The following is a 27,337-nucleotide window of genomic DNA, read 5'->3' on the forward strand; positions in this document are numbered from 1 at the left end:
AAACATTTCTCCAGATATCGCCAATGGTCTCCCCTGCTGTTCTCCTCTTTGGCTTCAGTTATCACCCAGATGCTGACTGCTTCCCAAACCAGCCCTCTAGTCCTGCAGCTTTCTGGAAGTGCTTATCCAACTGTTCCTGGGGTATTTCCACCTGCATATCCCACAGGCATCTCAGAGTCAACCAATCCTAAACTGATTTGTCTTCTTTCCTCATTCAGGACTGAACTCCCAGGGCCCCAAACCAGAAAGCTCTTCCTCCTTCTGTTCCACCCTCATCTCCGTTCCACCCTCTCCTGCTGCCACCATCTCAGTTCAGACATCACTGTCCCTCATCTGATTTATAACATCTCCCTCCTCCTTCTCCCTGCCCATTTTCCACCCTCACATCTGACCCAGCTTCCTAAGGCCCACGCCTGATGGCGCCCCTCCCTGACTTTCAAGGCGCTGAGTGATCTGGCTCCAAATTACTCTCCTTAAAAGTGCTACACCCATTTTCCCTTGTCCCCATGTCCTTCGTCCAGGAATGTTCTCTCCTTCTTTCACCTGGCTCACTTCCTCATTCATGAAACACAGATGAACTGAAGAGATGCTATACATTAGGAAAGCAAGGGTCTTTTTTTTTTAAGTTGCTTCTTTTTCTTAATTCCATACGGTACATCCTAATATTACAAAACATAAACCATAAACCCAATTAACTTTGTTCTTGATGCTAAAATCCCAGAATCCCATACCTCTAGGGTTGTGGCCTTGTCAGGTGATGGGTGAGGGTAGCAGTCTCACTGCAAGCGTGGCCTCAAGGCGCTGTCCCTGACTCAGTCCTATGCCCAAGAGCCAGGGCTTGTCCCCTAGCCCCCTGGGCTCTATACTAAGAAAAGGGTCAGGATGAATGACTGACATCTTTTCTTCAGGAAGGGACCCTTCTTTCCATTTCGAATTTGGAGGAAGAAGCTGTACATTTTGACAAAGGGGCAAGCGGTGTGGGGGCACAGCAAGTGCAGTAGCATGGCCTTCCCGACCTTGAACTTGACGTTGTCTCCCAGTATGTGGTTACCTGCCGCACACTGCAGTTAGTGGAGACACATGTTCCTTCCCACCATCCCGCTCCTCACCCCGCCCCCCTCTCAAACGCGGATGCCCTTCAGGATGCTAGTGGCACCGCTGCCACTGCATTTCCTGTTGGCAGCAGAGAGCAAGTGGAAACAGACGCCGCAGCGGCCAGCGGCCCAGGCAGGAACCGCTCCCGCGATTCACCCGGGCCTTCCCAGGCCCTGGTCCCGGCTCCCGCACCTCGCGCGCCTGACCCCAACCGCCGGCGGGGGCCGCGGCCGGAGGCAGCCAGCTCGCCGAGACCGCATCCCGCACCCGGCCGAAGGCTGCGCGGCGGCCGCGCGGTTCAGCGCCCCCTGCGGCTCGCGCTGGCTCTCGGGGGGCGGCGGGCGCCGCGGTCGGCGATGTCGGGGCGCGCTCGGCTCGGCGTGGCCCGGGAGGCCCTGGGCGCCTGGCTGCTGGGCGGCCTCTGCTTCTGGGCGCTGGGCGGCCTCTGCGGTCTGGGGGCGGCGGCACCGGGGGCGAGGGCCGGGGGCGCCCCGGGGACCCCGCGCCCGTGCCAGGCGCCGCAGCAGTGGGAGGGCCGCCAGGTTCTGTACCGGCAGAGCAGCGGGCGCAACAGCCGCGCCCTGCTCTCCTACGACGGGCTCAACGAGCGCGTGCGGGTGCTGGACGAGCGCAAGGCGCTGATCCCCTGCAAGAGGTACGCGGGCCGCGGGGTGGGCGGCCGGGGGGCGCGGGCCAGGTCGCGGGGCCGCTGGCGGCGCCTCCCTCTTGCCGAGGAGAAAGGTCGCAGGGAGGGTGGCCGGGGGGCAGCGCGGTGGGGGGCTGGGTGGAGGGCTGGGCCCTTTGCACGCTGAGCTCCTTAGCGCGGCGGTGGCCGGTGAAGAAGGAACCGGGCAGGGGCGGGATCGCATCCCCGCGGCCCGGGGCCCAGGTTCGGCCTGGTCCGCACGCTGCTGAGTCAGGCTTCAGCCTCGGGCGTCTCATCTACACCATCTCATCTCTTCCAGGAGCCATCTGCGGGGGAGGCACGCAGAATGTATGTATTTTAAGAATTCTTGTTGCAGTTTTAAAGGAATAGGACAACCCTGCAAAAGGTGTGGGGAATCAAGGAGAATATCGCCCACAAGCTCATCACCCTGCTACAACTATTGAAATTTTGGTCTACTTCCTTAAATGTTTTAAAGCAAATGTGACATATTGTGATCAAAAAACATCATCTTTTTTTAATATACACCATCTCTTATGCATTCTTAATCGCCATTTTATTGGTTGGCCCCCGACCTATTTTTAATAGCTGCACAATATTCCATAGAGGAGCTATGCCATTCTCTTAAACCACTTGTCTCGTGATTCACCTTCCCACGTCTGCTGTGAGAAAGGGTGACCTCGTTCTGAGACCTGATGGCTATTTTGGGATCACCACCTGTCAGCTCCACAGCTTTCCTGTGGAAAGTCCTATGTGTGCTCCTCTGGGGGTTATGCTGGCCTCTCTGGGTGGCGTTTGTGTGGTTAGGAGGTGCCACGTGATGTCCATGGTTTAAGGGTCAGGTGTGCTCAGGGGCAAATTTTGATGTCATTTCACCTAAAGCATTTGTTGGAGTGTTAGGTATCTTGAAGGAAGTACTGAAGGGACAGAACCTTTAGCAGTATATTCGAGAATGGAAGCTAATACATTTGGAAGGGTAAAATGTGAGTGCTGAGGAGAGCTGGAGGAGCCAAGTCATCACGGGGGCCCGGGAGGATCTCTGAGGCCTCTAAAGAACATTGTGGCTCAGCCTCAAAGGACAGAGTAACAACAACAAACAACAACCAGCGTGTGAGCACTTATTATATACCGGGCATGGTGCTGAAGAGTTTCCACATATTACATGAAAAGCTCACAACAGCATGATAGTGGAGGTTTTATGATCTCGGTTTTATAGACAGAGAATCTGAGGCCTGGGGAGATTCAGCATTTTTTTCCAGACCACACAGCTGGGGCTTGAGGAAGCTGGGTGGCTTCTGACACCTGCGCAGTTAACCACGCTCTCATGCATTCATCATGCGTTGTTTTAATGGCAAGCTCTTTGTATAAACAGAGTGGGTCCTGGGCCTCAGGGAGGTCACAGTCTGTGGGTGGAGTCACATGAAGGGAAATTCCCACCCAGTGAGATCAAGGGTATGCTGAGTGTGACACGAACACTTCAGATGGGCAGCTAACCCAGGCTTCCTGTAGGCACTTAAGCATGAGCGAGCCCCAAAGGCTTGCACTGGTGACCGGAGGAGGGAAGACTGCTCTGGGAGGATGCAGGTCTATTGCAGAACATGTTGGAGCAGACAGGGCTGGGGGTATTCCAAGACCTGCAGACCATTCACTGTTAGGACTGAAGCACAGAGGACATGGAGAGGTTGGGATCCACTGAAGGATTTTCAAACAGTGGAAGGTCATGACTGGATTAAGGAATGGTCACTGGGTGTATGGTTGCAAATAAAGGAGAGCAAGAGTAGAAGCAAACACATGACCTGGGAGACTTGTGTCGAGGTCCAGAAGGATGGGTAGTGGCCATGGTCATGGTGAGAAGCGGACTCATTAGGAAAGTATCGAAGAGGTTTATTGACAATGGAGGTGGGGGGGGGAAGGGTCAAGGAGAGGCCCCCATTTTTGGCTTCTGATGGCACAGAATGGATAGTGATGTGGTTCACTGAGATAGGGTTGGCTTTGTGCACTTCTGATTGTGGATAAACTGCTAACTTTTCTGTGCACTGATGTGAAGCCTGGTCCAATAATGGTGCATTGATGACCAGTCATGTTGCAGACAGACTGGAATGGCTCCGAGCACACTGCTGAAGCAGAGGAGTGTGGCCAGGAGAAGGGTAAGGGTCCATTCCCCCAAAGGTCATATTTTCACAACATAAGAGATGAAGTGTTAGAGTCGGACAAATCCGAGTCTGAGTGTAGAATCCTAGTGTGGGTCTTTGGGTAAGTTGCTGAAGCTTTCTGAGCCTCAGTCTCCTCATTTACAAAATGAGAATGCTAATAGTGTCTAATGTATTGGATTGTTGTGGGGATTAAATGAGTTCAAGTATGTAAAGCACATTGTGCAGGGTCTGACGCCTTGAATGTGCTCAGTACATGGCTGCAGTTGTCCCCATGGCCACCACCATCATCACCATCCTGGTGAATCTACCGTGACCCAGAGACTTGCTGCCGGCCAGCCTGTGGGCTCAGAAACTAGACCGGGAAGAGCACTCAGGGGCCCTTCCTTTCGGAGCTGACTGCGAGGAAGCAGGCTTAACAGCTAAAATATATATTTCAGTGAGTCCTGTGGCTGGCATGGTGGCCAGGATTCTCGGATCCACAAGACTAGGTCATTCTCTCCCTGTAGGCTGAACTATGTGAGGAGCCAAATTATAATCAGGAGATTGTGAGCAAAGAGTTGGCGCAAAGTCACTGAATCTAATGATTGCTTGCTCTAGGCCAGGCTGTATGCTCAATGTTGAGCTTTCCATCATGAGTAAGACAGGCCAGCCCAGGGGAATGGGGCTGAGATTCAGTGATGCATTCATTTTTCACCAGAAAGATGCCTAGCCATTTTTCACCAGAAAGATGCTGGTTCTATGCTACCGCAACCCTGCGGGTGCAGACTCCCTCCACTCTGCACGGAGCCTTTGGTGAGTGCTGTTCAGGCTGTCTTAGCAGCCCTTCTTCATCGAGGACTCCACGATCGATTCATATAGTCTTTATATGTGTGCATTATGTCTTTAGTGGGGTCACAGCCAAATCTTGCTGGCCTAGAACTTTTTTGTCCCCATGTGGTTGGTGATTTCTCATTTCTTTGTCCTGACCTATCAAGTGTTGATTTCACAGTTCAGATTTTAGGAGGCAGTTTTATTCCCCTTTTTCCCAGTTTCTTGGCAAGATGCTGTCTCACAGTCCCATCTCTGGCCCTCAGTCAGAGGTAGAAAAGAATGTTTAGTGCATAAATGCATTTTTAAGCTCTTTAAATGTAGATTTGCTGGAACAAACTCAGAAACTTCTTCAGGTATTAGCAGTCTGGCCAACAAACCAGATGTTATTTGAAGAAAATATGGATGGGTTGTCTCTTCATATTTATTAGTAAGTTGAGAAGTAAGTTTTAGAATTGGATCAACTTCTTAAGATTTTTATTTTGCATCCAGATTGTTATGGAAAATCCCACTGATAGTTACTGTGGAATGACTAGGACTTTCCAGGCTCTCTTTTCCCTGAGATGATGGAAAAGATTAAACAACTTTACAAGCTTCAGATAAGACAGCCTTAGCAGAGGATGGGGAATATTAATAATTGATACTATTTTGTTTTCTGGTTCCAGCTATCTTTCCTGACTCCTTGACTAAACTCACAAGTATTACATTTGGAAGAGGGAGGAAAAGCAAGAAGATTATTTTCATATTCCCGTGAACATGTTGAACTTTGTGGGAGAAGCAATACTGAATGAATTTTGTGAGGCCACCAGTAACTTACTGCTCTCACTTGCAAAATGGTGGCTGGGGGGTTGGGATTAATGGCACTACTGACGTAGAGCGAACAGAGAGGCATTAAGAGAATATGCAGGGGAACGTTAGGGATAATATCTTAGAAGACTAATCGACTCCCAATCTTACATGTTCGGGGACTTTGGGGGGGTAAAGGGTGAAAAGAAAAAATAGGTCTTAAATGGCGTGGCAAGTGGATTCTCAGTTCAAATTCTGACCAGATCATGTCTGTCTCAGTTTTCCCTGGGCATTCTATTTCTTGGAGAACAGAATATCATTTCTCTTCTGTATTTCTGGAGAGAGCCACCTAGTGTGGCGGAGAGAGGGCAGATATCCAGTGAGCGAATCATGGGACACCACACATGGCTTTTCATCCTGGCTTCACCATGGCAAGATCTTAACTTCTCAGGATATCAGTTTTTTATCTTTGAATTTACTTTTAATGATCGACAGTGTTTATACGAAATAGCGTTTAGGCTTTCTTCCTTAAAGATGAAATGATACCACAGACGCACTCAGTGTGCTTTTATTATATCAGGCTGATTCCTGTTTCTACCATGAGGTAATGAACTTAACATGGATTCTACATTTTTTTCTCAGTGTGTCCCTTTGTGTAGATAAAACCAAAAGGCTTTTCCTTCCTTCTCCTTTTCACCTAAACTTGTGTTCCTGGGCAGAAGAACGAGCGGTCACCTTTAAGTGCTCTGGCTGCAGACTCAGAAGGCTCTGCTCTGTGTGTGTGGATGGGGGGTGCAGAATATTCCAGGGCATGAATAGCATTGCTTACAGAGTGCTCCTCCACGTATCTGCTGTGGAAGATTAATTCCAACGGCTCTTATCACACTAGGTAACTTCAACGATCATTGTGTTTGAATAGCAGGATAAGGGTGTTTTTCCCTCCAAATGTAGAGTGTTATTTTATTTTGGAGCTGTTGCATTCTTACAGAAAGTAAAGACACAGCCATTTCCGCCCCCCCAATCATTGGAGAGTGAGATATCCCCACCACCCCCATTTCCTGCAAACAGGGCTATTCTTCTGCACGACTGCAACATGGCCATAGAAACTGGGAAATTAACAATTAACACAGATTCAATTCTACCATCTGAAATTCGGGTCTCATTCAAGTTCTGCCAGTTGTTCATTTATGTTCTTTATAGCCAAAGGCCCCAGTTTATAGGTGTCCTGTCTTTTCCATGTTTTTCTGACTGGAACAGTTCCTCAGTCTTCCTTGCATTTTGATAATTTGTAAGATTAAAAACCAGTGATTTGGTAGAATGTGCCTTGAATTGCATTTGTTTAATGTCTCTTTAAGATGAGATTCTAATTATTGACCTGTGGTAGGTGAATAATTAGTATTACCATGGAGGTAGTACTCTGTTCTTACTGCATTGTGTTGTTCACTGGGGTCACTTGGGTAACTGACAGCTGCAAGGTTTCTTCAGTGTGAAGTGACACTTTTTAACTTTGTAATGAATAAGTATTTTATAGGGAATTCTTTTTTTTTTTTTCCTTAGGGAGAAAGAGGGTGGGGAGGGGGAGAAGAAGAAGAAGGAGAAGAGAGAGAGAGAGAATCTTAAGCAGACTCCACGCCCAGTGGGGATTCTGACAGAGGGCTCGATTTCATGACCCTGAGATCATGACTTGAGCCTTAATCAAGAGTTGGATGCTCAACCAACTGAGCCACCCAGGCACCCTATAGGGAGATATTTTATTTTTTATTATTTTTTAAAGGTTTTATTTATTTATTTGACAGAGAGCGGTAGAGAGAGTGAGAGAAAGCACAAGCAGGGGGAGCAGCAGAGGCAGAGGGAGAGGGAGAAGCACATTCCCCACTGAGCAGGGAGCCTGACGTGGGACTCGATCCCAGGACCCCAAGATCATGACCTCAGCTGGAGGCAGATGCTTAACTGAGCCACCCAGGTGCCCCTGTAGAGAGATATTTTAAAACCATGTACACATCCCATTTTTCATGACACTCAATTTATTCATTTATTTATATCAATAAGAACTCAAGGATTCTTACTGTATTGCATTTGTTCTCACTGTTTGTTTTGATGTTCACATTGTCCCAGATCTGGCCAGTGGGCATCTCTTCAAGTTGGCTTTTATATTCTTTAAACATGTATCTCTTATTCTTTGAGCACTTTTTCACTTTTTGCCACAATAAGATGTTCCAAAGTTATCTATACTCTCTCTGCTAGAGTCTTGGAATAAGCCATTTCTGAGCCCAGAGCTCTGGTTACTTTTACTGGTGAAAAATATTTGGAAGCCAAGGTCCCTGCTCTAGTTGTGCTCATAGCTGTTAGGTGGTGTGGCTCCCAGACCCTCTCAATGGACAAAGCAAGGGTATGATATAGGTTTGAACACACACACACAGTCACTTACTCCTACATATACACAAATTTACGTGTAGGTACATCGCTAAGCTTCCAATTCTAATCCATATATATATTTATACCAGAACCTCCAATTCCGCTCCACCCCCACATGGTTCATTTTTGGAGGTCTCTTCTCAGAGAAAACTGGCTCCCATTATTGGTTGCAGTAGGTAACCAATTGTTCATTGCTGTGATGCGTGTTCCCTCCATGGGTGGCCCCCTCACCCCACTTGGCCTCTGCACCCTAGGCTAGACCATGCAGATGCTTACCTTGCTTGGCCCTACCTAGTGATTTTAGATTACATTGTTGAGCGAGAGGAAAGGGAAGATCAGGTTATGTTTGTCTTCTTTTGGATTTCTCAGGGTTATATCGTTGTAAATCTTCAGAATCCATCTATATGGCTGGGGGAGGTAAATTAGTATGAAGTGCTCAACAAATCAATTACTTATTTTTAAAGTTTTTATTTATTTGAGAAAGAGGGAGAGAGCGTGCTCGAGAGAGATCACAAGCAGGGGGCGAGCAGCAGAGGGAGAGCGAGAAGCAGACTCCCCGCAGAGCAGGGAGCCTGATGCAGGGCTCAATTCCAGGACCCCGAGTTCATGACCTGAGCTGAAGGCAACCGTTTAACCCACTGAGCTACCCAGGTGCCCCTCCACAAATTTATTTAATCACAACCCTGTTTTGCGTGGATTGGGCTTCCATTTTAAGAAATCCCAACTTTCAGACTTTCAGGAGAACGTCTCTTTTTGCCTTTGCTCCCTCCCCTTGATCTCTGGTGGCTGGGGCCAGTATTTTCTTTTATTATTAGCTCAGGAAGTCTGACTGCTTGTGGCCTTTTGATCCTCAAAAATGAACCATGCTGATTTGCAAAACTGAGTTTTTCTTCAAGAAAGAGATTTTCTTGGAAGCCCATAAAGTTTGCTTTGAGTCTTAATTCAGTGGGTCTGTTGACCCTGGATTTCAGAGGGTTGATGCTGGGATGCCGAGGAGAAGCGGACAGTGAGGAGCCTTAGTGCCAAGGAAGACAAGCCCCACGGTGTAATAGGACTGGTGGGGTGTAAGACTAACTTATAACTAGAAGCCAGAAGTGGTCGCCAAACTGCTCTGAAAACATCTTTACTTCTCTCTGTCAACCTTGAGCTGTTTCTTCCTGATTCTGCCCTCAAAGATGGCGGTCAGGGGCAGAGTGCCCAAAGATCTGAAAATATTCCACCAATTAGTGGTTTGTTTTTCCTGGAATAAATGTGATAGTGTTATATTTCCCCAATTCCAGTAAAAATCTTCTATTTTCCCCTTTATAATTTCTTTTATTTTACCCATCTTTGAAGAAAAAATTCCTCTCTTGATCCCACCAGCTGAAACCCCATTTCCCCCTTCTATTTAAAGCAAATCTCATGCTAAGTCCGGTCTCTGACCCCCATGCCCTCTCTAGCCCTCTTCAATCAAACCTTGAGCATCACAACTCTGCTGAGCCTGCTCTGCCCAAGAGCAATATGCTTCCCTTTATTAACCAGATGATCCTTTATCACTCCTCATTTTACTGTGCTCATTTCCTCCATCTTGGTATCTTCACAGACCACATTCTTCTGGTGTCCCTCCTTCCATCTCATTTCCTTTGCTTCTCAGTTCCCTTTGCTCTTCCTCCTCTTCTTGTGAACCATCAATAGTAGAATGTCCCAGGGCTTGGGCTTGCCATGCCTTTACTGTTCTGTCTACACCGCTTTCTTGGTGCCCTCAGCTCAGTCATGGCTTTAGCATACCCGAAACTAATGCCTCCCCTGCAAACAAACAAACAAACCAACAAATGTTATTCTTCTTGCAGGTTTCTTAGGTTCAGCTAATAGCAACTCCGGTTGCTCAGGATCAACCCTTAGAGTCATCCTTGAATTCTCCCACTTGCCATGAGTAGTCCATAAGTGAAACCTGTCCACTCTAATTTTGATATAGACCCAAAATCTGACCCCATGTTCACTGTCATCATGAATGCCCAAACCCTCATCATTCTTGCCTGGGCTTTTTGCACTGACCTCCTAACGGGTCCTCCTTCCATCCCTGCCCCCTTTGGTCTGTTCTCAACATAGCAGCTTGAATGATTCTGCTAGAAATATCGTATCATGTCACTCGTCCACTCAAAACCCTCCAATGCCTTTCTTTCTGTCAGAATGAATGTCCTTACAAGGGCCTGGCTGCCCTGAAGGATCTGCTGCCCACCCCCTCCATGCCTTGTCTCTGAGCATGCAGCAGCCCCTCGTTGCCAGCACCCCGCCCCCCGCCCCCAGCTCAGCAAACTTCCCCCTGTTGGCACTTGGGTTGTTGTTTCCTGTGCATAGAAAGCCTTCTCCCTAAAAAGCCACATGGCCCCCTCCCAAATTAGACTGTCCTGCCAACATTCTCATACACCGAACCTCACTGCCTTACATGTTCAAGACACTTACCACCATCTGACATACTATTTAATGCTTTTTAAAAAAAAGATTTTATTTATTTATTTGAGAGAGAGAGAGAGCACGAGGTGGGGAGGTCAGAGGGAGAAGCATGCACCCGGCTGAGCAGGGAGCCCGAAGTGGGACTCAATCCCGGGACCCTGGGATCATGACCTGAGACAGACGCTCAGCCAACCAAGCCACCCATGCGCCCTATTTAATGCTTTTTGAACCCATCCCCTCATCTCCTCTGCCTCCCCTTGCCCAAAGCAAGATTCCACAGTTAAGAATTTTTATCTGGTTGTTGCTATTATCTCCAACACCACAGAATTAGATTTTTTTGGAGTAATTGAATGAGGAAATGAGTAATAATGGTGACCTCTATTCATTGTAGAAGGATACCCAAAATGCAGGTATGCACGGAGAAAGTAAAAATTATCCGTAACTGCTCAACCAATATGACTACTCGTAATGTCTGATTTTTTAAAAATTTATTTATTTGAGAGGGAGAGAGAGAGAGAGAGACAGTGAGGTGGTTGATGCAGAGGGACAGGGAGAGGGACAAGCAGACTCCCTGCTGAGCACAGAGCCTGACATAGGGCTCTATCCCATGACCCTGAGATCATGACCTGAGCCAAAACCAAGAGTCGGATGCTCAACCTCTGCACCACCCAGGCGCCTCTATCCTAGGTGATTTTGAGATGCAGACCATGCATACTGAAGGACTTACTGTTTCACAGTGGGCTTTTTTCCACTTCACAATATACTGTGCAAGTTCATCTATACTGACTAGTCCACTTCTATCATCTTTGAACTCCCGGCTTCTCATTCAGGTCTCAGCTCACCATCTCCTCAGAGGGACCTTCTGTGACCCTTCCCACCAGCCACTCCCCATCACATCTCCTGTTTTCCTCCGGACACGATCCCTGGGTGACATCATCTGGTCAGTTCATTTGTCTGGTGTTTATTGTCTGTCTCGCCTCCCTGAGTGACAGAATATTATTGATTTGATTTATCACCAAAACCCCAGCACCTAGAAGTGCTTGGTACGTCATAAGACTCAATAAATGTGTGCTGAGTAAATAAATACCATTTTCATGGCTTTTGTACTACTAGCATTGTACATGTTCATGTGGAAAATCTAAATAACACGGAAGAGCAACATAAAGAGAGTAAAGATGGCTCATCATCCTGCTATACGGGACTAAGGATCCTGATGTATGTGCTTCTGGATTTCTTTTCCTATTCCTGTGTATGTGATTTTGAAATTAAAATGGAAACATGCTCTGCATTTTTTTTATTTAACAAAATATTGTGCACATTTTTCATGCCATTTCTAAGGACTGCATGGTGTTCTAGCTAATGCGTAGAACATAGCTTCTTTAAGCTGTCCCTTGTTGTGGGATAGTCATGTTTGTTTCCTGTCTATTTCCCACTAGTATAGACTACTACTCGTGTGCAGTTAGATGCGTACCACTTTTTAATGTATTTTGGATGCATTGCTAGATAAGAAAATGATAGAAGAGGGATTTGCACATTTTTAAGTTGTGACAACTTTGCCCTTCGGGAAGGTTGCTCCAACTGGCAGACATTTCAGCTGGCAGAATGTGATTGTTCATGTTTCCCACACTCACACCTCTATGGAGTCTAATTTTTTTGGTCATTTCTAATATGATAAAGAAGAAACAGAAGGGCAAAATGGCATGCCTGCGGTGATGTCATACCCCCTTGTGATTCTCACTCTGTTGTGACTGTCTCTAATACTCCCCAGGTGAGTCCCCTATGGGTTGTTGGTTTAACAAAGATACTCCATCATGTTCAGTAAATACTTTTCTGACCTACTTTATAAAGAATTTCTTCTAATCAGGATGGATATTAAACTTCACCAACTTAGTGATTTGTACTAATAGATTGCTTTACATTAAACCATCTTTGCACTTCTAAAATAAATTCTCATTTATCGTTATGAAGTAGGCTTTTAATAGTCTGCTGGATTTGACTTGCTAACATTTTATTTACGATTTGTTTTTAATCCATAGCCACAATTTAGCTTGTTCTTTAGTTTTTATTTTTCTGCTTTCTATATTTTACTGAAGAAAAGCTTTGCAAAATTATTAAGGAATTGGCAAGCCTTCAATGTGTCTCTATGCTCTCCAGCCTTGAGGTTGGAAAAAATTAATTCCTGAAACCATTAGGACCTCACTTCTTTTGAAGAAATAACTCTTTGATCTCTTTTTAAGATCAAAGATCTAAGATCTCATAGGCCATTGTAAGGATATTTTCCTCTGGTTATTGATACACTTAACTTTCTACTTCATTCTGCGTTAGTTTGGGTTATTTATATTTTCCTAGAAAATCTTCCATTTCATCAAGATTATATTTATCATCATGATAAGTTTGTACATGATATTCTCTGGACTCTGAAACAACTTCACCCAATCTACTGATAGCCTTCCCAGTTTTCTTTTTCCTCATGATTACATTTTTAACAGTCAACTCGTGGATTTCTGGAATGGTTTTATAGTTTATTAAGTATTTATATTCTATATCATGTATCTTCTTTGTCAAGAACAGTTTCTGATATCAAATGGCACCGCCTACCCATATTTTGAAAAGTTCTTAGGCAGGCTTGTAGTGGCAACCCCTAAGAAGGCATACCACCACCTCTAGAAATGGATCCCCCTGGTTCCTTTCATCCATAAGCTACTCCCCTGCTCTTCCCTCATCAAACACTATCTTCAATGTTTCTCTTGCTCCTCAGTCCCAGTTTTAGAGAATTTCCCCCAATATGGGCTTTGGAAGTTTCCCGAGCACCAGTGGTTTCCTTCAGAAGCAGTGCCTCTTGGAACAGAGAGGCCATGTGAAGAATCAGACCCCCAGCAGGGTGACTCCATGGCCCTCAGATCCTCCAAAGATTGGAGAAGCTCTTGGACAGTTGGGTCCTACACAGCAGGCAGCTGCCCCTGGACAAAAAGGCTGTGGTGTTCCTTCACAGAAGGCTGCATTAGTTGTGGCTAAAGTTATGTGGACTGGGAAAGTTCCAGAGTGTGAGTTGTGCCAATGAGTGAGAGCCGTCAGCCTGCCCTAGAAGGGGCACCAAAGGAATCCCTCCAAGCTCCCCCACTGTCTCAGTCTGTTTAGTCTGTTGTAACAAATACCAGCGACTGGGTAGCTGATAAGCAACAGAAGTTCATTGTTAACAGTTCTGGAAGCTGGAAGTCTGAGATCAGGGTGCCAGCATGGTTGGGTAAGGGCCCTCTTCTGGTCATAGACTTCTCACTGTATCTTCACATGGTGGAAGGGGCCAGCTAGCTCTCCAGGGCCTCATGTATAAGGGAACTAATCCCATTCATGAAGACTCCATCCTCATGACCTAATCACCCCCCAAAGACCCCAATCGTAATGCCATCACCTTGGGCATTAGGTTTTCAACACATGAATTTGGTAGGGTTGGGGGAGGGACACAATCCCTCAGATCATAGTGCCAGAGACCCTGCTGCTCTGGAGCATCTCAGAAATTGCCAAGGAAGATGTTGTCAGATAGGAAGATGGTGGCACAGGGCCAAGGGGCACATTAGTTCCTTGGTCTGACATAGCATTATCAGCTACAGGTGAGCTATAACTTAGGAGGAATGTATAAGGCACCATGAACCACCAGACTAGTTGATGTGGCATCCAACTTCAGCCATGATGAAAGCAAGGCCTTCTGAGGTTGCTCAAAAATGCGTGCAGGGAGCTCTGGAAAACAGTATGGAGGTTCCTCAAAAAGTTGAAAATAGAGCTACCATATGATCCAGCAATTGCACTACTCAGTATTTACCCCAAAGATACAAAAGTAGGGATCCGAAAGGGTACGTGCACCCTGATGTTTATAGCAGCAATGTCCACGATAGCCAAACTGTGGAAAGAGCCAAGATGTCCATCGACAGATGAATGGATAAAGAAGAGGTGGTATATATATACAATGGAATATTATGCAGCCATCAAAAGGAATGAAATCTTGCCATTTGCAACGACGTGGATGGAACTGGAGGGTATTATGTTGAGCGAAATAAGTCAAACAGAGAAAGACATGTATCATATGACCTCACTGATATGAGATATTCTTAATCGCAGGAAACAAACTGAGGGTTGCTGGAGTGGGGGGTGGGGTGGGAGGGATGGGGTGACTGGGTGATAGACACTGGGGAGGGTATGTGCTCTGGTAAGCACTGTGAATTGTGCAAGACTGTTGAATCTCAGATCTGTACCTCTGAAACAAATAATGCAATATATGTTAAGAAAAAAAAAAAAAGAAGAAGAAGAAGAAGGTAGCAGGAGGGGAAGAATGAAGGGGGGAAATTGGAGGGGGAGACGAACCATGAGAGATGATGGACTCTGAAAAACAAACTGAGGGTTCTAGAGTGGAGGGGGGTGGGAGGATGGGTTAGCCTGGTGATGGGTATTGAGGAGGGCACGTTCTGCATGGAGCACTGAGTGTTATGCACAAACAATGAATCATGGAACCCTATATCTAAAACTAATGATGTAATGTATGGGGATTAACATAAGAATAAAAAAAAATGCGTGCAGGGAGGACTATGGTAAGCCGGACCATCTGCATTGATTTTAAAGCTTCTAAAAACAAGAACGAACCCCCCCCACACACACACACTCACCAAGTCCCTTACTGAGGTACATCTTATATTCTCTGGAATTGTAAGTCCTCCTTCCCAGAGCGTGTCATCGAGAAGCTGGTGATCCAGGATGTCAAGGTGAGAAAGGCAGACATGCCTCTGAGGAAGATGCCTGGGCCGCCATGGAGTTACTGAGTTGGCTGAAGTCAAGAGGGAACAGGGTTTCCTTAGGAATCCCAGGGACAACTCTTGGAAGAGGGGTCCTGGTAGATGTGGGGAGGCAGTTGTAGAGAAAGCACAAGAGGCTGGAGCTCTCATTCCAGAAGGAACAGGGCAGTGGACAGTTTTACCAGCTTGCCCTCTGGGGAGCAGAGGTGCTGGGGAGAGAATGGACTCCAGATTGAATATCCACTGAAATGTCATGTCATGTGCTGTGTTCTGATGTAGTTTATGTGTTTCCTCTGGATATGAGAGGCCCCTCTCGCTCTGAATCGAGCCCACTCCCTGTCCCCTTTGTCACACACTGTATTTTGGACAGCGACCCCCCACCCCGTCCAGCTCCAGTTATTGTCTGGTGTGCCCTTGGGACCCCCAGAGAGCCTCCCTGGTGTTGTCTCAGTTCTCCTAAGGAGTGAGGGGATGAAACTTGGGAATCCACTTTTCTGTCAACAGAACACAGTTTCTTCTGTAAAGGACAAGTATTTATTTAGGTCCCACTCAGTATGTTGAAAAGAATTTAAAGTGCTTGGGTGATTTCTTGTGCTCCTTCTTTCACTATGCCTCTATAAGGTCAACTGCTTCACCTGTTAAACAGAGAGGAATTTCTATTGTGTGAGTGTTTGTACAAACTTCTAAGTAGCGTTGCCACAAAAGAAACATAAATGATTTTACTCCTTTTATTATTCGCTGCAATATCTTTTTAAATTTAATTAATTTTATTATGTTATGTTAGTCACCATATAATACATCATTTGTTTTTGATGTAGTGTTCCATGATTCATTGTTTTCGTATAACACCCAGTGCTCCATGCAGTATGTGCCCTCCTCACTGCAATATCTTTTATGCTGATATGCTTATCTACCTGAATCCTCTATTTTGATTCATGTCTTGGTCAGCTAGAAAATGTATTCAATTAATTTTCTTCAGAGAGGGTATGGCTGTGGTGGTACAGTTCCAGAGATTTTGATAAAAATTTTATTTACTTATTAGAGAGAGAGAGCACGCACATGCGTGAGCACAAGCAGGGGGAGGGCAGAGCCAGAAGGAGAAGCAGTCACCCCACCGAGCAGGGAGCCTGACATGGGACTCGATCCCAGGACCCTGAGATCATGACCTGAGCCAAAGCAGATGCTTAACTGACTGAGCCACCCAGGCACCCCCACTTCCAGAGATTTTGAATGCCTGAGAACGTCCACTTACTGCCTTTTAACATAAAGCTAATTTTGGGGTGTACACAATTCATTGGGTACTAATAATAGTATTTTATGCTTATGGCATTTAGAGCTCTAGAAGGGAAGTCTGATACCAAACTATGTTTGGGTTTGTTTTAATACATTTTTTTTTTCTGCCCTTGTTTTTGTAGATTGTTTCTGTTATCCTGGAACATTATTAACATCCCCAGGTTATGTCCAGCTCTACGGAAATTTCATCTGTTGTTCCTGGAGGTGCAATACTCTGTCCTCTCTCTTTGTTCCTTGTAGACTCTCTCTCTACTTACATGGATTGGTTCTCTTACCTCTGTTACCCAGATTGCTTATCTTTCCTTTAGCCTTTTCATCACTTTATATGACTTTCCTAGAGTTCTAGAGTCGTACCTTTTAATTCACTCCTTCTGTTTTTTGTTTGTTTGTTTCCCATAGTGAGAGCATCTTGTGCCACCTCCACTGTGTTTTCTACTTTGATAATCATGTTTTTCATTAGAGAGCTATCTTTGTGGTCACACATTATTCTTTATTTCTTAAATTCAGTATCATCCCAAATCCCAGTGAAAGTAAAAAATAAGATTTATACTTTAGACTTATTAACTGTCAGCTACAAGGTGTCTGTGTTTATGTTTACACACAGTGACAACTGATATGTTTCTCCTGAGAAGCGTAGTACTGACTGGACGAACCTGATTATCCTTGTATGCTCCCAACCTCCTTAACACCACAGCCCCTGATGTGTAGTTCTAGAAATCACTGTGTACCATGGCAACATGGGTATCCTGGTACTAATGAGGCTCTTCCTTTCAGTGGTGAGAAAAAGACAGCTTGAACTATTGTCTCATGAGACACTTTTTTTATTATCTTCCATCAGATGAAAGAGTATATGGCTGCACGTTGCCAGTTTTCATGCTGAAACATTCTTGGAAAAAAGAAAGCTCTTCAGTTTCTTGAGCAACCTTTTCCTCTTTTGAACTGGAATCCAAGTGGTGGAAGCCCATCACCTTACAGCTCCTTAAACTGCACACATAATTATTCTTTGATTTTACTTTTCCTAGGGCTGCATTCCCCAGTAATTTAATCCCTTTTGTTATATGTGGTTGATATCAGCTTGCACAGTGAGTTTCTGTCTGACACAACAATTTTGAAATAATGTTTTTCTTTTATGTCTCATAAGTACCATAGAGTGTAACTAGCTCTCAGTGTGGACCAGAATGGCAAGTGGCTACCGCTCAGTTCTTCCCACTAAGAGTCAGAGAGCTGGCTTGCATTCCTAATCTGTTATACTGCATATTACACGAATCCAAAGTGTGTCCAATTTCTTCCCTAAAAGCCAAAGTCCTTTTTGTGATCACAATAGTATATTTGTCCACTCCCTTTTCTGCAATTTAAGACATCTTGGATGGCCAAGCAGTTATAGGTGGGTGGGAAGAATCACTCCTTCCGCCTGTGGAAGGAGGGGGAAGAGCACGGTGTTGGTGAATTAGAGCGAGTCTGGTAGGAGATCAGACCTCGAGTCCAATCCTGGCACATTATTTATGACTTAGTTATGCTCTCAGCCTCATATTTTCTCCTCTGTTTAAAAAAGAAAGAAAGAAAAGCTAATAACATGTCAGTCAGTGGAATTTGCCAGTCTATAACCTCTGCCACAGACTGGATTTTTTTCCCCCTTGACCACTCTGATTCAAGACAGAAAAACAGTTGCCTCTTGGCTACACAGGCAGTGGCCATTCGGATTTACCTACGCCCAAGCCAGGCTCGGATATTGTAGGTTCTGGGCTTAGCTAGATCCTTGGGCCCTGCTCATTCTGGAACAAAAGGATCTCAGAGAGTTGTTGAAAAGCATCTGATAGATCAGAACTATAAAGCAGTGGATTTTCCTTATTTAGGGTGCTTACAGCTGCATGTTTCAGAAAATCTGACTAACAGAGGCTGAAACTATAAGGATGTTTGTAGTTTACCTCAGAATGCTGGTGACGCATGTTCCTAGGTCTGACTCAACAGTATCATCAAGGCCCCAGGTTCTTCTCCATCCATCTACTCTACCATTCTCAGAGAAGGTTGGCTCTCAGTTGCAAGATGGCATGCTGACTTGTTGCCTCATGGCCTTAAAGTGGCTGTCCCCACTCCAAGCATTATTTCCTTATGTTCAAAGACAGGAAACAAAGGACGGAGAGTGGGATAGGGAGTGTTTTTTGGAGGGAAGAGAAATCTCCAGTGGATCTCCTTTTTCAACAGACTAGAAGGAGCTCCCACTGACAGAACTTGTGACAATCTGAGCATCGAATGGAATAATGACTTTACTTGTCATACATTGAATATATAAAAATTCTTGAGTCCAGGGTGATGACTGATAGATAAGTAGATAAAAAGAAAGATGTCATTTGCTATGCCATTGGTATCCCAATCTCCAGTGAAATAATTGATTCAGGAAATGGTTTGACCCAGAACCATTAGGTGACACTTAATGGCTAATAGACTCTTCCTAGCATCACTAAGTATTCCTGACCAATTACTTGCTAACTGTAAAAGGAAACGCCTTCATAATGGAGACATCTGGAGTAATCATCTAACTTGGTGATCAAAGTTAGTAGCAGGGATGGGATATCACCTGTCTTCGGCTATGATGCACCATGAACCACACAGCCTTATCAATTTCTTTCCAAAAATCTTTAACCAAATTACATCAAGCCTTTAGAATTCAGGTCTAGTTTGGAGGAATGACAGGAGCTTTAGGAGCAAGTTAAATGAGGAAACAGACAAAAATCTAGAATGGGGAATTTGTGCAGACCTGGAGTCGAGGCCATGTTAAAAATAAAAATGGTAGGAGTAGTGTTCCAGATTTTTAAAATAGTAGAGACCTAACAACCAAATATAATGCTTGAAACTTGATTGGATTCTGATTTTATTTTTTAAGAGATTTTATTTATTTATTTGACAGAGAGAGACAGCGAGAGAGAGAACACAAGCAGGGGGAGTGGGAGAGGGAGAAGCAGGCTTCCCACTGAGCAGGGAGCCCGATGCGGAGCTCAATCCCAGAACCCTGGGATTATGACCTGAGCCAAAGGCAGACACTTAACCGACTGAGCCACCCAGGTGCCCTGGATTTTGATTTAAAAAAAAAAAAAACTTTAAAATTCATTTTTGGGGGACAATTGAATATGGACCAGATATTAGCTGGCATTAGGGAATGAATTTTAATTTCTTAGGTGTGATAATGGTGTGGTGGGGAGGCAGAAAGTCTTTGTTTTTAGCAAATATTTAGAAAATAGATAAACAAATACAGAAAAATGTCAACATTATTGAATTTAAGTGGTAGATACAAAGGTGATCATTGTACTAGTCCCTTAACTTCAGCATTTTAAAAACAGTTCATAGTAAATTAAGAAAAACTGATTCCATAAATCTGTATTTTTTGACCTGGAAGGATATCAAGGACAAACTATTGAATTTAAAACATAGGTTAGAAAACATAATATTCACTCATTTTTGTAAAACGTGTCTAGTACACATAATGAAAAATCAATATGATATTTGCACAGCATGTTCATAGCAGCGTTATTCAAAATAGCCAAAAGGTGGAAACAACCCAGGGTCTATACACAGATGAACGGATAAGCAAAATGTGGTCTATACAATCAGTGGAATATTAGCCTTACAAAGGAAGGGAATTCTGACATATGCTACAACGTGGATGAACTTTGAGGACATGATGCTGAGTGAAATAAGCCAGTCACAGAAGGACAACTACTGTATGATTCCACTTATATGAGGCACCTAGAGAGTCAAGTTCACAGGGACAGAAAGTAGAAAGGTGGTTGCCAGGAGCTGGGGAGGGTGAAATGGGGAGTTGCTTAATGGGCACAGAGTTTCAATTTTGCAAAATGAAAAGAATGCTAGAGATTGGTTGCACAATACAAATTTACTTAGCACTATTGAACTACACATTTAAACGTGGTTAAGATGGTAAATTTTACGTTATGTGTATTTTGCCACAATTTAAAGAAAATTAAATAAAAATATCGGTATATGCTTAGACACAGAGGCTCAGAGTTGTTACCTCCGTAAGTGCGAGTTTCTGGGCAATTTTTACTTCATTTTCCATTTCTGTACTGTTGGGATTTTTTTTTTTTTTACTTTGAACATGAATCAGTTTTACAAAAACCGGAAGATATAAAACTTCTACAGGTTTTCAGTATTTGGGAAAATATGGGGATGGGAGAGACTAATTTTTAGGACAGTGGATTTTCAGGGAACAACAGAAATGGTCAGTGCAGCCTGAGAATTTTGTCAAAAGCAACAGGAATCCTTGGTCCCGCGAGGAGAGAGGCAAAATGGGGGCACTGGACACCTCTTGTGCACGGAGGCTGGTGTGGCTAGCTCAGCCTGCTGACCCCTTGGCCGGGCCTGGCTGGCCTGACCTTGCTCACAGCTGAGGCCTGGCAGGGCCCTCCCGGGAACTGTGCTTTGCTTGGGGTCTGGCCAGCGAGGAGGAGTTTGCCGGCTGTTGTTGACCTGCCCGCCTTGTTCTCCAGGCCCTTTCCAGCACCTCACCTTGCTTGCACCCTGAGGGTGTGATTTGTGAGTCCTGTCCTCCCAGCTTCCTCCACTTGGGAGCCAGGCTTTGATCTTGCTTCCCGGGATCGAGTTTCGGTTGAAGACCGTCAGTCCAGTCCTTCGGGTCTACCGGTTATTACCCGCACAGCATCCCAGGCAGATGATTCATTTCAACCCTGGCTGATCTCTGCGTTTTGACCTAATGGCTCTATCAGGCTCCAGAGCCTGTATCCTCTTTGTGCTGGAGAAGCTTACCTCTGAACTAGGAATTATGTTCACCTCAGTACCCAAGCCGCAACAGCATTATCAAAAGCTTCTGTTCCAAAACTCAGTATGGAGCGGTGCTAGCCTTTGATATCCATATGGGATTTTGAAAAACAACCAAACAAACAGTTATACGGTTGTATTTGGTTTCCCATTAAATGAATATTTTCTGTTTTACTTAAGGCACTGTCAACATAACCTCAATATCAGATGATGGCCTCTTGTGAAAAAATTAAATATTTTGAAAACAGCAAAGTACTGAGAACACTGTAACAAACACCTGTGTTCAGACCACCCAGAATGGATAAATGTTAATAGTTTGTGATGATTCTTTCAAGTCTAGCATTCTTCTTGGGAAATTAAATTTTCCCTCTGTGCATGGGCAGGGCTGGCCCCGGGACAGCAGTGATGTTTGCGGCCTTCCTCTCCTGCCGCCCCCTCCCCTCCCCAGTTGGGGGCTGACCAGGCGGCCGTGGCCCTGGCATCCCTGCAGGGCCACGTGATGTCTCTCCCAGGACAGCTGTGCTGGTGGCTGTCCTCTGGGGCTCAGAGTGGAACAGCAGGAGTCCTCCACTATATTAGAAATGAGCCCTGCTTCTGAGTCACACAAAAGTTTATTACAACAAAGGAAACAAACATCATAACTGTGCAGGGGGATCTCCAGACACTGAGCCTCAGAGAAGAAATGCGTCCAGCAAATGCACTGCCATTGGGAGTCCCAGCTTGCCAATGCTCCCGGCTTCCTTCTTTACTCCTGCTCAGTTCACATGTTGGAAACAGCCTCCCACGGCCTCTGAGTATACAGGGGACATGTCCAGCCACATAGACAGACTGCCTCGCAGTCCTGAGGTGGCAATCCCCCAGGTTCGTGGAAGGGCATCTGATCGTCTCGCCCTGGGTCACATGTCCTTCTCTGGTCCAGTAAGCTCTGCTGATGGTGGCCAGCTCCTGGACGGCCAGCCTGGCCATCCTGCTTCTGTGACCTGCGGATTCAGGGGCTAAGGGCTGTCCTCAGGAAGGAGCACCCCCTGCCTCTGCTGCCCATGGTGCGTAGCTTCCAGGGGACAGTCGCTGCCGTGTGAGAAGCACACCACTGGGGTTTCTGCAGGTGTGACGAATGACTGTCTAAGCTAGACAACCTGGGCTTGGGAAGGCACGAGAGGATGGTGCTGATGGTGAGGAGAATAAAGAAGAGAACCCCCCGAGGGCACATGGTGCAGGTGTTTTGTGGGTCCTGCCGCCCCTGAAAAGCCTGTGGAACAGGATTTGTGTACAGAGTCCCATATTTATGAATGGATAGTCCTCTAACACTAAGAGTAATGTGTCTGTACTCCATACATGAATGTTTAGACTGATGTGCCAGGGACTTCACAGGGCCCGAGACAACCCCAGCTCCTGCAAAGGGCTCACAGTACAGTGGGAACCCTGCATGCGTATTTTTATAAGAGGTTAGCTCCACTTTCATGTGAGCAATATCGCAGCAAATGAACACTTCCTTTTCTGTTCGCAATCACTCCCACTTCTAAAAGGCACTGACCCTCGTAAGCTATTTCAAGTGTTTGCTGGAATGAAGCAAAACGGATATATCTGAATATATAAAATGAGGTCATGTTTACATTTCCATACTGGCTCATAGAAAAAGGAAGCGTAACCCTAATAGTGGTACTATTTTGACCATGTAGACAGTGATCGTTTATAATAGTTTTTCTGAAGAAAATACTTTTTAAGTTCGGACTTGGGATGGCGAACATTTGCCCTGGAGGCAGATGGAGGCTGTGGGGTGGAATGACTCTCACATTGTTTGCTCAGGAAAAGCGCCCCCTCTCAGCTCTTTCGCCCTCAAGGGTTGTGAATTTCACTGGGTGTGGTCAGAGCCACGTCCTCACTCTGCTGGACCAGCAGCCGTGGCCTGAGTTTTGGATTGACAAACACAGGGAAGCCCAACCTGTTGGCTTCCCCCAACACCAAGATTGCTTAGCTTTAAGATCCACACAGGACTGGGGACAACGCGGCGTGCAGGGCGATGGTGGGGGTGTCTGCAGACTCCCCGCCCAGCCTGGGAGTCCGTCTGGCTCGCTCCACACATAGGCTGTACGCGTGGGCCGGAGAGGTGAGGACAAACTGTGGGAAACTAGTCGTTCTGGGGTCCCCTCAACTTTTGTCTGCGTCTCAGCCTCCTCCCGGTATTGGGGGGGGGGCCTCATTCTCACGCAGCTGTGCCTTACTGAAGCCCATTACTTGTGACTGAGAGCCGAGACAATGGGGCACAGGTGTGTGGTCTGACCTCCGCGGCTTCTGGATATGCTACATTCAGTGTACCCCAGTAAGTCCTGGTTTAGTGCTGCAGGGAGAACTCAGCCAAACCAAGGGTCAAATCCTCCTAGGTCCTTGTGGCTAAAAAGTCACAAACCAGGGCCCTGTCTTCCTCCTGTTTGTAGCCTAAGCACAGGATCCGGCATATAATAGGTACTCAATGATTCAATATCAATTTTGAACTCTGAATTTTAATGATTTCGTATTTAGGTTGTCAATGTGTCGAGTGCTCATAAATAAGTAAGTGATTGCCTCGTAAGCAAAACTATTTTTGTCTACTTGTTCTAAGAGTAATTTGTATCGAAGGCCTTTGGACCATATGCTGATAAGAGGCATGATGACTGTAACATGAAGTCCTGATCCATTTTCTTTCTATCTGTCTTTCAGATTATTTGAATATATTTTGCTGTATAAGGATGGAGTGATGTTTCAGATTGAACAAGCCACGAAGCAGTGCTCCAAGATCACCCTGACGGAGCCCTGGGACCCTCTAGACATCCCTCAAAACGCCACGTTTGAGGACCAGTACTCCATAGGGGGGCCCCAGGAGCAGATCACTGTCCAAGAGTGGTCTGACAGAAAGTCAGCTAGATCGTGTAAGGCTTCAGAAAATAGCCAAGTGCTGCATCTCAGGAAGCGTGATGGGGAAAAAGTTTAAGTCCATTAAGGAAGGGTAGTTAGGACAATTTATAAGCTTAAGCAAATTGTTTAATGTCCCCCGCACCTGCTTTGAAGTCCCTCTCCCCGCCCCCCCCCACCCGCTGGTTGTTTAGTTCCAGAATCTCAGCATCATATTTGAAACACCTCAGCCTTCTAGCACCCCCTGTACCTTTCTGCCATTGGCTGTTATGGGCTTGTCCTTGGCTCTGACATTGAATAGTCTTGAGATCTGTGACATGGAAGACATCTGTCTGTGGTCTACTTTAGAATCCTCGTATCACTTCCTAAAGTCACAGAGACCAGATCTACTCCCGTTATACCCGGTGTCTGCTTTTGCATATAGATGTGAAGCTCTTCTCTGCAATCCTTCATACGCCTACCCCAAAACGGTTTCCAAAACACAGGCTTTATGGTGTATGTGGGAAATAGTAAAAAACAGTGTAAAAACAATCCTCCCTCCCCAAGTTTAGCATAGAATTATCATATGACCTAGCGATTCCACTTCTGGGTGTATACTCAAAAGAATTGGAAGCAAGGACTCAAAAAGATATGTGTGCACCCATGTCCATAGCAGCATTAATCATAAGAGCCAGATGGCAGAAACAACCCAAGTGTCCATCAGCAGATAAATGAATACCCCAAATGTGGTGTAAACAAACAATGGAATATTATTCAGCCACGGATAATATTGGCTGAACCTTGAGGACATGATGCTGAATGAAATAAGCCAGTCACTAAAGGACAAATACTATATAATTCCACTTGTCTGAGGTCCCTAGAGTAGTCCCGGTCATGGAGACAGAAAGTGGATGGGGGTGGCCAGGGGCTGGGGGAGGGGGGATGGGGAGTCAGTGTTAGAGGGCATGGAGTTTCCACTGGGGAAGATGACAAAGTTCCGGAGAGGGATGGTGGCGATGGTTTCATGTGAACGCATTAATGCCACTGAACTGTCCTTAAAAATAGTTAAAAGGGTGAATTTTATGTATATTTTAACACAAGAGAAAAAAAATACAGGCTACCTTCTATGTTAAAAAGTCAACTTCCCTTCCTCTGACAGATGAAACCTGGATCGGCATTTATACTGTCAAGGATTGTTATCCTGTCCAGGAAACCTTCACCAAAAATTACAGTGTGATATTGTCCACACGGTTTTTTGACATACAGCTGGGCATTAAAGACCCCTCGGTGTTCATCCCGCCGAGTACCTGCCAGGCGGCCCAGCCGGAGAGGATGAGCGAGGACTGCTCCTGGTAAGCCTGTGAGTGCCGAAGCCGGGCATCGGATGTCATCCCCACCTCAAAAGGGATTCGAGGCTTTTCAGAGGCAAGAACCTTCCTGGAGAGAAATGTCCAAACTGTAGGAAGATAAACACCGATCTGGGGTTCTTTGTATATATGAGTTTTGACTCCTCAAGCTATGTTTACAAAAGGGCAGAGCATTTGTTCAGCCTGTGTCTTCCACGCGTGCAGGTGGATCTGGGTGCAGGGGCAGATGTGGGCGAGGGGTGGCAGGAGCGGCTTGCCTTGGCAGGGAGGAGGGTTTCGTTACTGACGTGACTGAGAATTGCTGGGTTGCTGCCACGTGGTGATAATAACATGCAGAACGGTTTTCGTCCGTTTTATGATAAAGTTTTATGTTCTCTACAGATGATGGCCCCAATATTGCCTGCACCAGGGGGGCGAAGGCTCCCTTGGCCACTGACAGATTCCTTAAAATCCCTTCCAGACTTAAGAGCTTTATGGCATGACCGGGTTGATGGAAATTTGGGGAGGAAATGAAAGGCTCCAATACAAAGTAATTATTCCTCAAAGAGACATTTTAAACAAGAGGGTTTGGACAACTTAATGTCTCTACCTGGGTAAGCATAAGCCGTGTATGTGTCCTTTTCTCTATGCAAGACTATTGCTATATGTGCTGAATCATCACATATTTGTCAGGAGACCTAGAAAGACAGATAGTATTCTAAAAATAGCATTGCACTGGGAGTCAGGAGACTATTGTCTTCAGTATCCAGGACTAGAATTCCTCTGTACTTGAACGCCTTTGATGAACTAAATGCACTATGCTTTCCCTCACCCAAGCCTTCCTGGGGCAGTTTCGCAACCTCTTTGTCTATGTGACTTCTGCTCATCTTTCCCAGGTCAGCTCACACTTGAGCTGACCCCAGAGAGCTGCTCCCAGGCCCGGCTTGGGTGCACTCTGTAGCTTGAGCATGCAGTTCTCACCACACTTATTAGGCTCTGTGCTAATTTCCTGCTTACTGGACACTGTCGCCCACGAGCCTGGCTATGAGCAACTTGAGTATGGGTACCATGCTCTGTTTACTTCTATATGCCCAGCGCCAAGTAAGTGCCTGGCACATGCTCAGTGCCCTAAACATTTGTAGGGGGGAGAATGCCAGTCTCTCCGGTCATCAGTTGCCTCATGTGTTCAAGGGTTGGGTTTGCTGACCTCTAGGGAGACTCTTAGTAATAAAATTTATTATTCTAGATTCTTCTACTGTTATGTTTAATCTGGCTATTATCTATTACTAGGAGAAATGTATGACATCTCTATCATGCGGAAAACAATCTGTATGACTCACAGTTTATTTCAATAAACATGTTTAATTGCATTTCAAAGTGTTCTTTGATATATATACTTTTGCCATATAGATGGATTATTTTGGTTATTCCGGAGTTAAAACTCTCTGATGAATAAATTGCTTCTAAGCCATGTTCAATACCCTCTTTCAAAGGCTTGCTCTTCAGCTCAAAGCCCAGTTGCCTGGGTTGGAAGCCTCAGAGGCCTTCTTGGCTCAGTCTTCACAGGCCATCAGTGTCCCGAGTCTGGTCAGAGTAGCCCCTGTCCAACTCCTCAGGCGCCATTCAGGTCCAGGCTCTTAACACCACTGGCCTTTGCAAGATCTTCAGGGCCTCTGTCTTGTCCTGGCCTTTTCTCCTCGAAGCCATCCTCTGCTCAGTCAGTCCCAAGCTGGCGTGGAGCCCCTGTGGTCTCCAGGGCCCATGGCCGTTCGCGGAGTCTCAGAATAGAGGGAAGGCCAGGCAAGGCTGGCATCTGGAATGCACAGATGGTCACTTTCGCAGCTGCCTTCGAGGCGGTCCAGCCAGATAAAGCCTTTGTGACCGCATGTGCCCGTGTCCTATCTCTCC

The 27,337-nt window shown here is 45.8% G+C and overlaps 1 protein-coding gene across 1 annotated transcript; it reads left to right on the plus strand.

The window, feature by feature from the left end:
• Positions 1-1,164: 1,164 nt before the first annotated feature.
• EPDR1 (ependymin related 1) lies at positions 1,165-26,799 on the plus strand. The gene is made up of 3 exons (XM_064575429.1): positions 1,165-1,750; positions 23,913-24,121; positions 25,243-26,799. The coding sequence occupies exons 1-3, from the start codon at positions 1,452-1,454 to the stop codon at positions 25,437-25,439; spliced, it is 705 nt and encodes a 234-aa protein (XP_064431499.1). The 5' UTR covers positions 1,165-1,451; the 3' UTR covers positions 25,440-26,799.
• The last annotated feature ends 538 nt before the right edge of the window (positions 26,800-27,337 follow it).

The sequence above is a fragment of the Mirounga angustirostris genome, unplaced genomic scaffold, assembly GCF_029215605.1.
Source record: "Mirounga angustirostris isolate CCGP_5_RB_7025 unplaced genomic scaffold, mMirAng1.0.hap1 SCAF_12, whole genome shotgun sequence".
Taxonomy (NCBI): domain Eukaryota; kingdom Metazoa; phylum Chordata; class Mammalia; order Carnivora; family Phocidae; genus Mirounga; species Mirounga angustirostris.

Coding starts and splice junctions, on each gene's coding strand:
- EPDR1 (XM_064575429.1), top strand. CDS start 1,452: ATGTCGGGGCGCGCTCGGCTCGGCGTGGCCCGGGAGGCCCTGGGCGCC. Junction 1,751..23,912: donor GCGCTGATCCCCTGCAAGAG/GTACGCGGGCCG, acceptor TCTGTCTTTCAG/ATTATTTGAATATATTTTGC. Junction 24,122..25,242: donor CAGAAAGTCAGCTAGATCGT/GTAAGGCTTCAG, acceptor TTCCTCTGACAG/ATGAAACCTGGATCGGCATT.